The sequence below is a fragment of the Delphinapterus leucas genome, chromosome 1, assembly GCF_059928025.1.
Source record: "Delphinapterus leucas isolate spDelLeu-1000000601 "Yukka" chromosome 1, BTC_Dleu_Yukka2, whole genome shotgun sequence".
NCBI classification, from domain to species: domain Eukaryota; kingdom Metazoa; phylum Chordata; class Mammalia; order Artiodactyla; family Monodontidae; genus Delphinapterus; species Delphinapterus leucas.
The window spans coordinates 104,900,578-104,912,975 of NC_143129.1; the positions used below are offsets into that span (position 1 = coordinate 104,900,578).

General features: G+C 35.3%; 1 protein-coding gene across 3 annotated transcripts in view; it reads left to right on the plus strand.

Moving 5' to 3' along the window:
- The window catches only part of DPYD (dihydropyrimidine dehydrogenase), an 825,900-nt gene that overhangs the window by 475,800 nt on the left and 337,702 nt on the right, over positions 1-12,398 (plus strand). For all 3 annotated transcript variants that reach the window (XM_089919140.1, XM_022553288.2, XM_089919145.1), the window contains one exon: positions 5,599-5,763. In XM_089919140.1, the coding sequence (XP_089775266.1) occupies positions 5,599-5,763 (165 nt within the window). The remainder of the gene's footprint in view (positions 1-5,598; positions 5,764-12,398) is intronic.

Below are 12,398 nucleotides of genomic sequence, written 5' to 3' on the forward strand. Positions count from 1 at the left end.
AGTAATTGTTTTAAATTATTCTCTTACTTATTTTTAATTTCATCACAGAAATATGTTTTAGGTATCATATTCTTTATTTTTTTACATCTTGCTCTTTTCACTCAACAACATATTTTTAAAATTCATCTGTTGTAGTATAGTAGCTGTGGTTCACTGTGCAAATTTTATTTTTCATTTTCAGCTACCATTTTTAGACCCCAATTCTTTTCCTAGTTTCTTACCAAGTCATCTCTGCAAAGTTTCCTTTTCCTATTCATTGAGCCCATTGTGACTATTTTACTCCAGCAGTAACCATGGAAACAGCATGGGTTTTTTTTTTAGGATAAGAGAGGTCAAGTAAATGAACTTAAACAAATATAATCAGCCTATTTACCATTTCAGTCTCTTTACTAGTGCTGAAAAATCACTATCATCACTTCAAATGTTAAGAGGTCACTAGCACTCCATTTTATAATGGTAATTACAGAATCACATGAAGCAGTGATATCACCTAATGATTTCTTATAAATAAACATCAATTTTTTTAAATGTCTGAATATTGCTAATGTACTGAACACTAGAACTATGGTGATTCATCTTCTTTGTTATAGAGAATAAACTCTTATCTGTTCTAACTATTCTTGAATATGTTTATTTTGTTATATTAACTCCCTAAAGCAATGCTAATATGATTTAGCTGTTAAATATTAAAGCAAAATATCTATCTTGTAAAATCATACTCAGATTCTAGTATTCCCAGGTCAAATGCTTTAGTAAGTTATTGCCCAATTATTGAAGCTCTAACTTTAATCAGATAACCAAGGATAATTTGTTATATCTAAGTTTTCATCCATCTTTCACTTAATTTAAAAAGTCTAAGTCTCAAGTCAGTGGAGAATGTTTTTGACAAAGTAGTGGTAAATATGACTGGATTTGGGAAACAAAACCTAGAATAAAATTTATATTATTGATTTATCACTGGATGACCATATTGGAATTTTGGCACTTTAGTTGAATTTGGAATATGCTGAATTTTTTAATTGCTGTGATGGTAACAATTGACTCATGGATAGTTGACAAGTTATACACAATAGGTGGCTGTAATCTGGGCCATTATTAAGGATCTTTTTCTTTGCTTGAGTTAAGGAGAGAGAAAACTGACCTGTATAGAGATGCACTACCTGTCATAAATCAACATAAATGAGTAAACAATCCCTGTCATACAACAGATAAAACTTCCCTTTGATTTGCCTTGTACTTCCTGTTGGATCTTGGTTAAAGAAATCATTGATAATCCTCCCACAGTATATTTACAGTTTAACACTGGATTATAGAAGAGGAAATAAAACAATCCCAACATTAACAATAAATTCAACTCACAGTACACAAAATCTCTAGTGGAAGAATTTGAGGTTTTAAGGTATCACTGAGGGAGGACATTTGAAGAAAGAAGCATTGACTTGACAGTCCTCCAATTAAATGTTGTCATCTTATTGACCCTTTTGGCTGTTGTGAGTTCTTGGCCAAATTGTTATTAGGAGGAATACTGTAAAATAGCATATGGCTTAAAATTCCTGGACTATTGAGATTTTCCTTATTCAGTATAGCTGTGATTCTTCCACTCATCTTTTTTGTTTTATGATATTAAAAAGATATCTACACATTCTATGAAGATATGGGCACAGCCTAGGGCACAGATATAAGAGGCAACTATAGTTGGTTAAGGTCCTGATAGGAAGAAATCATCTTATCAGGACTTTAGCCTAAGAAATCTCCTAACCCAAGAAGTCCTCTAGGTGGCCATTGACCAGGTTAGGAATTCTTATCCACTTGAACTGGAAAAGCATAAGAGTTGGTTTATATCTGAATGGGGCCATTCTATTTGGATCCTAGAGATCAGATAAATCCAGCAACTTAGGGTCAACAGTCAGAAAGGTCTTAGAAGCTACAGGGTGATCAAGTTCAAATATGCTTTCTGTCATCAAAGATCTGCAGTAGGCTAGGATGGGGAGAAGTGGAGTAATGGGCAATCTGCATCACTGCATGCTGGTATCGGGATCTAGCCATAGTGTGGGGTGGGGGACTGTATTCAAAGAAGGGGTCCCTGAGGGATCAGGGGAAGCAAGTGAATGGTCTAGTAGGAAAGGATTTAAGCAAAGAACGAGTTCCTAAAATTTGACTATAAGCCCAAACTCATTTGTTTGTTCAGCAACAGAATGAGGCCAGCAACAAATACCTTATAGTTCCTGCCTCAGGACAAGACCTATTCTAGTGCCTAGGGTTCTAGTTTAGGTTCCTTCATAAAACATTATTTGAAACAACAAGGACCTACTGTATAGCCCAGGGAAGTATATTCAGTATCTTGCAATAACCTATGATGGAAAAGAATCTGGAAAAGTATATATACATATATATGTATATATGTGTATATATATGTATATGTATATATCTGAATCACTTAGCTCTACACCCAAAACTAACACAACATTGTAAATCAACTGTACTTCAATTAAAAAAAAAAGAAAGAAAAATACATTATATGAGCACTTACTAAAGGCCAGGCTAGAAGATGGACATGTAATAGTAAACAAGATATAGTTCCTCCTCTTCAAAAGTTTACACTCTACTGAAAAGTACTGACAAGAATATAGACAATCAACGATACAGAGTGTAAAGAGTACCAAATGGGGAATGGTACTCTTTTTTTTTTTTGCGGTACTCGGGCCTCTCACTGTTGTGGCCTCTCCCGTTGCGGAGCACAGGCTCCGGACGCGCAGGCTCAGTGGCCATGGCTCACGAGGCCAGCTGCTCCGCGGCATGTGGGATCTTCGCGGACCGGGGCACGAACCCATGGTCCCCTGCATCCGCAGGCGGACTCTCAACCACTGCGCCACCAGGGAAGCCCCGGGAATAGTACTCTTGGTACCATTGTTATTGTTATGATGGTGTGAGTCAGAGCAGCTTAAGACTTGATGGTGCTGGAGAGATCAGAAAAGATTCCTAAATAGACTGAAGTCTAAGCTAAGACCTGAAGAATGGGCAGGAGCAGGGAGTCTAACACACGAGTCAGTTTTGTTGAATAAGCAGGAAGTGCCACTTCCAATGTAGGGGTTCAGAATTAGCATCCCCAAAATGTGTCACTTTGGCATGAAGGTTACTTTGAGATAAAGGCAGTCAAGATCCTGCAGGTTCAAGAGAAACTACTGCCCCTCCTTTAAGTACCTAGAAGAATTTAAATTTGGGATTTTTCCCAGAAAAGAGTTATTTACCTAAGTGTCTCCATCTATTCAACAGGGCAAACATCTAGTTACCAAACATCTTCTTATTGTCCTATAATGACCCTTCTGTTCTTGGAAGCCCCAGATCCCTATCTCTTTCCTTAGCTCAGGATGGCATTTATACTTCATTTAACCTTTCTGTCTCTGAACCTCTCATGTATGTGGGGACTCTGACCCTCTCATGTATGTAGGATTCCTGTACATATGAAGTTAAATTCCATTTCTCCTGTTTATCTCATGTCAATTTAGTTCTTAGACCAGCCTGAAGAACCTAGAAGAGTGGGGGAAAGTTTTCTTCCTCCTCAACACAGGTCAATAAATTACAAAATGGTCATTTAAAACAGGTGCCCTTTCATTTGTGGAACTACCCATTGCCAGGGCGCATGACTTGGTAAACTGAATATGGACTCTCTTCACCTCCTTGGTCCAATTCTCCTGTGCAGAGCACAGACTGTGACCTAGACTGGACTTATCTAGGTGAAGAAAATTTAGAGTAGAGGGGATAGCAGAGGAAAGGAGGAACTCAAGGCTTAAATGTATGGCTCTTGAAAATTGAAACCTAGGAGAAAATCAGCCTAATTTGAATGAAACATTTCTAGAATTGTTTTCTCAGACCGGGACAGCATGAGAGTACCTACCTGGCTGAGCTGCACAGAAGCCACCAGCAGGTACGCAGAGCACACATTTAAGCATTTGCCAAGATAGAAATTGGACCCACTAGGCTTGAGCTTCCTGGGGTGACTCTACTTGTCATTTTACCCATTAAGATCGTGTAACATGGTTTCACAATAGCAAATCAAAGTAAGGCTGGTGGTATTCCTACGATTACAATAAAATTAGAATGGCTTAATTAGTAAAGCATTAACTGGCAGGATTCCTATAAGTAAAAATGTACATATTTAAGGTGGCTTATTGTAACATTTATAACATTTATTTTATAATATACTAATTCGTATGTAAAAGTGAATGTAAATTGCCAGAAATTAACATGCAATGTGAAGAAAAGTCCTTTTATCCTCTGCAACTGTAGCATTTGGCAGATTCAGGAATAAATAATCTTTTGTGGCAAGGGTATGCCTTATCAAACATATGCAGATCAGCACTAATTAATGCTAATTAAGGTTTCCTGTCTATCTAGTTGGAAAAACGTCCAAATGTTATGAAATCCAGTTAGTATGCCTATTACGCTAATTGTTTTATATGGGGTGGTTCTTAATTAAAATATGTAAATTGACCTTAATTGCTATATACTAATGGGGGTTCATGTTATCTCACTAAAAGTGACAAGATGGTGAGGAGGGGTACTTAAAGGAATAATTCTGATAGCTCCTTAACTAAATGACCTTTACTCAAAATTAATTTTAATTGGAAGCTGGCTAAAGAAACATTTTTTGGTCTTTGTTTCTTTTTAGTTTTTAGCAATGTAAGAATGTTACTCTTCTTTGTTAATACAGCTTTAGAAGCAGTATGGATCGTTAATTACACTTAACAAGCAAGTTAATTTGACTGTTTACTGTTTATAGTTATCAGGAAGTTATTGATATCCTCATTTCAGTCTTAGGAAAAATTAGTTCTCATTGAATGTGAATTTATGGTTAGAATCATATAGGTAAGTCAATCTAGTTAGTTTGTTAGAATCTGTGTTAAAGTTTGATGAGCCAATAATGCTAATATGTACTCCTTAGCTGATTTATGTTGAAATTACTTTTTAGAAAAAAAAATATTTTTCTTTACAAACATTAACTCTTATTTGAGTTAAAATCTCATTGGAGATGCTTAGATTAAATAGACTGAAATGATTTTCTTACATTTTACTTATCACATTTTTTTTTTTTTTTTTTGCGGTACCTGGGCCTCTCACTGTTGTGGGCTCTCCCGTTGCGGAGCACAGGCTCCGGACGTGCAGGCTCAGCGGCCATGGCTCACGGGCCTAGCCGCTCCGCGGCATGTGGGATCTTCCCGGACCGGGGCACGAACCCATGTCCCCTGCATCAGCAGGCGGACTCTCAACCACTGCGCCACCAGGGAAGCCCTCGCATTTTTATTTATTATTTAATTGCAGACAAATTAATGTGTGTATGCCCAAAACCAGTGTAAATGAATTTACATATTTTTCCACTATGCTAACCTTACAGTTATAGGAAGTAATTTAAATAAAGATAACAAATATTTTATTTTACTTTTTCATTTGAAAGTAGTTTATGTTCAACTGTAATTTAAAATATATTAAAAATGTGAGGCAGGACTTAGTAGAATACTGTCATATGGAAATGAGCATAGAATGAAGATAACAGTTTTCCCTTTGTAGAAAGGAGACCCAATATCTTTATTCTTTCAACAGGACATAGTGACAAATGTTTCACCCAGAATCATCCGGGGGACCACCTCCGGCCCCATGTATGGCCCTGGACAAAGCTCCTTCCTGAATATTGAGCTCATCAGTGAAAAAACAGCTGCATATTGGTGTCAAAGTGTCACTGAACTAAAAGCTGACTTTCCAGACAATGTAAGTGTGATTTAACGTCTAAAACAAAAGAATTGGCATAAGTTGGTGAATGTTTATTTAAACATCCAATTCATAGGCTTATAAATATTAATGTGTATAATATATTTTATTAAAGAATCTGCCAGTTGCTTTGCTGATGCATAGAAAGATAAAAAAAGAAAGAAATGCTCAAGAACTCATAAAAATCTGCACAATGTGAGGCTTTATTATAAATGGGTGCCATGTAGATGGAAGAAGTATCTACATAAGCAGGAGGAAGAGAAATGAAATACTCATTGTATTGAGTTGGTTTTCACTGTATGTGGCTAGTATTTATGAAGGTGATGACCTTAGGAAGAAATTGCAGACTGTAAATCATTTTAAATATAAAGTTGAGGCAGAAGCAGAATTTCTTGTATAGTTTAGATTTTTTCAGTGGGAAATAATTCACCAAACACCTTTATTCTGAATGAGTCAACTATCCTTTATAGAATGTTTTTTTCTTCTAAAGTACTATACACAAATATTACAGTAATATCAGGCTTATGTATGATATTTCATTTTTTCTGGATTTTTATATATTGCCTATAATTTTTTAGTCCACAGATAGTATTTTCTCTTCAATAATTGGTTAGTGTTGTCTTTAATGTCATTCATTCATTCTCCTCCTCCTCCCCGCAGCCCCCTTCACCATACACACACATGCACACACACACATTTCTCTCTCTCTCACTGAGCTGGTGGTGAATTGAGGTTGAAGTTTGGGGCGATGTATGTTTGCATTGTAGAAAATATTTCAAAGACAAATGAGAACACTTCAAGTATTCTAATAATAAATATTTTAAAATCTAATGAAATTTGTGGATGTTTGCCCACAAACTGATAAATCAGGAAATTTTACAAAGGAACTTTAGCTATCACTCTATCACCTAGCTCATCAAGTTTCTTTTTCTGTTTTAGAAGGCTCTAATTGTTTCAAAATTCTCTCTTATCTTGAAACAAAATATAATCACAGAAGATACAATTTATCTTCCTCAATTCAACCTTTCAGATGTGAAGGGAACTCTAAAGGCCATCTGAAATCTATAGCTTCTGCTCAGGAATTTTTCACTTCCTGAGCTTGATGTTGCAATTATCTGTTTGCACATTATATAATCAACTCTAGTAACAATTTTGTTGGACTATTTGTGTTTAAAAGAATCCACATGTTTTGGGAAGCTTTTCTCAGAATGACAAGGACAAAAAGTGGTCAACCATAGAAATAATTATTAATATATTTTTAAACAATCTACAGTGTTAAGTAATACTATGCTAGGTACTGAACATGCAATAAAATAATAATAAATGGTAATAAGTGTGAGCACTTACATAGTATTCACTCTGTGCTAGGTATGGTTATAAATGCTTTATGTATTTTAACACTCATTTAATTTTTCAACAACTTTATAAGATAGGTAGTATTATTTCCCCCATTTCACAGATGAGGAACTGAGGCACACAGAGTTAAGTAGCATGCATGCCCAAGGTTCACAGCTATTATATGGTGAAGCCAGAATTTGAACTTGAAATTTGATTTTAGCATCCATGCTCCTGTCTAGTAATAGTGTTCACTAGTGCACCTGCTTATATTGCAATATCATTTCAGTCCCTTAAAGGCTCAGTGTTACTTATATTAATGCAAAATAAGGACAGTATGAAATATTCTTTCAATAGTATTTAGATGAGCCAATGTATCTGAAAAAAATCCCTCTTTCTGGAAAATAACACCTACCAATAACTTGTCTTAAGCTCACCTGATACTTTCTACCCTCTCTTGAGGAGGAATAAGATGTTATAATAATGGCCTCCAAGAAATGACAGTAAGTAGACAAGAAAGTTGAGACAAAACCCTTGCTTTGTGATCCTACAGTCAAGCAGAAAGACTTGAACACATTTAAATGTTCTTTTCAATTTCCCTGGAAATAATTTTCTTCTCCTATAACACTTTTTCTTCTGAGAAAACAATGCAGCTTTTCTTGTTTCTAATTCTTTCACCATTTAGATTATATTCATTATTCTTTTTCTGTATTCTTAGAATTAATTTCTAACATTTTTACTCCCCACATCAAAGATAACATTTTAAATACAATTAAAATGGCATTCCCATTTGAACCCATAGAAATGATATGTGTGCACCTAGATATTGCCATGCTGAGAGTAGAATGTCCCCCACTGTTTTGGAGTTACTCTGATGCCAAACCCAATGAGCTGAATGAAAGAAGGTGACCCTTCATTTTCCACGTTTAATTATCACTCTCACTGGAGTTTTCCCACATCATTCTCGAGCGCGTGGCTGCCACCTTTAATGACAGGGATCAGATAATTCAACCTATTATGGCAGCTTCTAAGCAAGGTCTAACTTTTCTGAAAAAGGAATTGTGTGGCGGGGGGCATATAGTTCAGCTAACATCAGCAGCCAGTATCTTTCTTTCCCGAGAAAGTAGGCACCAGTTGACCATGAACTAGAGGAGACAGCTGGAAGAACATGTTGAATATAAAGACATTAAGACCCCCTGAAATATATTGTAAGGGCTTGTTTCTTAACTGTCACAGAATTATACCAAAGCCTACACTTATACCAGATTTCTGCTTGGCTTTCAAGGTTTCCTTTTATTTACCTGTGAATTAAACTTGGCACACTGATCATTGTAGTGACAATTTATTACTAAGAGTTTTTTTCTTTTCTTTCCTAACCTGAGATTTTGCAATGCTTATTATGAAATGTATTGTGTAATTAGGGCTTACAGAAATCAATTTTAAGTGAATCCTTTAATTCTCACTGCAAAAACCTTAGACATCATATACTTTAGGCTTGCAAAAAATTTTTAGCAAGAAATACATGCTGCATTTTGTCTGAATACACTGAATTAGCAAGCAAAGACTGGCATTTTCTATCATTTGTGGCAGCTAAAGTGAGAGGCAAAAGATAGGGATTCATCAGTGAATCAGCTGGTGAAGATAGAAAAGGGAATGATGGCTTTGTTAGAGAAATTAATAAGGCAAGAACAATTGGTATGTAAATATACTTCTATTATAAGACACCTCATTTCTACTGAAACCCATTCTCAGTTTATTACTGAGAGATCGGCATTGCACACATTATGTTCAAAATGACTCCAAAGAAGTTGCTCTCCGTCAGCATTCTGAAGATGCTTTCCTGACCAGTAGCCTCTAAATACAGAGTTCTTAACCTTGTGTGTGTGCCATGGCCTCCATAAGCACCCTGGTGAAGCCTAAAAGCCTCTTTTAGAATACTGTTTTTCAATGCATAAGACAAAATTCATAAGGTAATAAAGGATTCCCATTATATTAAAATAAAATTCTTGAAATATTTAAAAAAATATGATGTAGTAAAATATGTTACTCTTTAGTAAGGCACTAAAAATACAATCTAATGGCAGATCTACTACCTACTGCTGTCTTGATATAATGGTGACTCCAACTGATACCCTGAGATAGCTGCAGCAATTCTACATCTCTATGTGATTTCCTCTGGTTTCTGTTGGTGCAAAGCACACTGGTTTGTTGCTTCATGATGGAGGAAGTGCTAAATTTCAGTGAGAGACTAGTGAAAATAAAGACCTAATTTTTTTTTCCATCCAAGTTCATGAATTTTCTGTTTTCTATCAAGGGTTCTAAGGACCTCAGATTAAGAACCTGTGTCCAGTGTTTCTCAATTCTGGTTGCATATTAGAATCTCCTAGAGAGCTTCAAAAATGATATTTATGGTTAGGCCCTATACTAGTTGAATCAGTTTAGAATTCTGGCATGGATACAGTGAATATAGATCTGTGTGTGTGTATGTATGTGTATAGATATGTATACGTGTATGTGAGCGTGTTTATATTTTTTATAAAGTTGCTCAATTGATTCCACTATATATACCATCAATGTCACTCGTGAACTTTGGCATATATCATTAAATATTTATAAAACTCCTATACCGGAACTATTTACTGGGAGCTGTTTATATGTGCTAAGGGTTTTATGTATCTGTGAAACAGAGATTTTCCCCATTTTACAGATGAGGGAACTGACATTTAGAGACACTGCATTAACTGTCCAGATGACACAGTTAGTAAGTAAATGCTTTGAGACTGGAAATCTTTCCATTACACCATGAAGAGGTGTTCTATTTGACCATAAAGAACCTGAGAAATTAAGAACATACATGTTACAATCCTCCCTTGTCAACCCACTCAGATGGGCCAATTAGATTGAGCTTTCTCAACTGCAGACTGTCAAAAGAAAAAACAAAACAAAACAAATCTTTTCATTTGACAAAGAAAGCTCTGTCATCAGTCAATCATTATCTTGTCATTAGTTCCAGTGAAGAACACTTTATAGCTCAGCTCTTTTTGCTTTGCAGGGATGTAGGTGTCTATAGAAAACAATGCCAGTGACTCAATGTGGACCTTGGCTTGAATTGTTACCTGGCCTCGTTTTAAGTTCTGTATTTGAAAATAGGGAATTCGAGGGACTGAGTCAGATCTAGGTATCCTCCAAGCAGGAGGATGCTCTCTACTTATTCAGTGGACATGCATCACCCCATTACTCCTGCACAATCTTCTTACAGGTGCCACAAAGTCCGGCTCAGCAGAAGTGGCCTTCCTTTTCTTTGAAGTATGTATAATTAAGTCCAGCTAATTAGAAATAGGGGATTGTGTTACCCATTCAGTCTGTTCAGATAAATTTGTAACAAATGGAACTACAATAAATGTATTGTCAGGAAGCAATGATCAGTGTAAGTTCATTACTTTTGCTTTCTGATCACAGAGCTTACAAAGCACAAACAGCACCTTAGCTCTTCTCTCCTCGTATCCCAAAAAGGGTATTCACCAACAGAAATGTAAGAGTCTCTGCAACTGGAGGCATTCCTTCTTTGCTCCATCTGGAATTATCTGAGCTTATAATGTCCCTGTTTCTGTAAATGTCTACATATTACCATGCTGATTTATTTTAAGTAAATTAGAAAACTGCTGGATCAGGTATTGAAGGGAAGCCTAGTATACCCTCCAGGAAGCTCTTCTCTTTTTTACACCGCAGCTTAAGTAATGATTTTGTAATATTGTTCGTTTATTCCAGAGGACATAGATATTTCCCAACCTCACTTTTTTGCTAAAATCCAGGACAATTATCTAGTGGCATTACTTTATTATTTCTTTTTAAAAAGATCTGTCTAATGTACAAAAATCAAAATAAATCCAAAATGATTCACAGTTAGCCATAGGCCAAGCACTAATTTGGTTATGCCCAACAAACCTTAAAGACCAGACCTGAAAGGATAAAAATATGTCCAAGTAATTTAACTGCAACTCATAAAAAAGCTCAAGAATATTTATAGGAATACAGAATATCTAGTACCAAACAAGATAAAGTTCAATGTCTGGCATCCAATTAAAAATTACCTAGTATGTAAAGAAATAGGAAAATAGCCCCAAAATAATAAAAAAAATCGATCAGTTAAAACTGGTATGATGTTAAAATTAACAGTCAAGTACATTAAAACTGTTATTCCATACATTCAAAAGGCTAAGTTAAGCCATGGAAGATAGATAAAAGACCTAAATCAAAATTCCAAGCATGAAAACTACAACGAAAAAGATGGAAAACACACTGGAAGTTATTATCAGCATATTGGCACTGAAGAAGAAATAATTAGTAAATTTGAAGATACAGCAATAAAAACTATCCAAAGTGAAACACACACACAAACACACATACACACAGAGGTTGAGAGAGAGAGAGAGAAGAAAGTAAACATACCATTCGTGAGCTGGGGAAAATTTCAAGTGGCCTAATATGTACTGGAATTCCTGAAATTTGAAGAAATAACAGACCAAACTTTCCCAATTTTTCTTAAAACTATAAGCCTTCCACTATGCAAACAAAACAAAAGCAAACAAATAAAAATAATAAACAAGAAACTTAATGAACTCCAAGCACAAGAAACATGAATAAAATTACACCAAGGTAATACATCCTAATCAAATTAATTAAACCATTGATAAAGAGGAAAACTTCAAAGCAATCAGGGACAAAAAGCATGTTCCATACAGAGGAACCTAACATAAGGGTTACTGCTCTGATTTGTCATCAGAAACAGTGCAAGTTAGAGGTCATCTTTAAAGTGCTAAAAGATTTAAAAAACAAGCAAACAAAAACTGTTAACCTAGATTTCAAAATTCAGTAACATATCTTTCAGAATACAGTGAAATAAGTACTTTTTCAATCAAAAAAAGATGGAAAGAATTCATCACTAGGAATCTGTACTACAGGAAATGTTAAAAGAAAATGTTTATGTTGAAGGAAAATGATGCCAGGTTGAAATATGGATCTACACATAGGAGTAAAGAGCACCAAGATTTGTAACTACATGGGTAAATAATTTTTTAAATTATTTATTCACTTTAGAAGATAATTGGTTGTTTAAACAAAAACATATTATAAGATAGTGTGGGGAGTTTATAGCATACATGAAGGTAAAATATATGGCAACAATAGTGCAAAAGTTGTGAGGAAGAAATGGAAGTATACTACTGTAAGCTTCTAAAACCTTATGAAGTTTTATATCCCTTGAAGGTAGACCGTGATAACTTAAAGATATATGCTCTAAG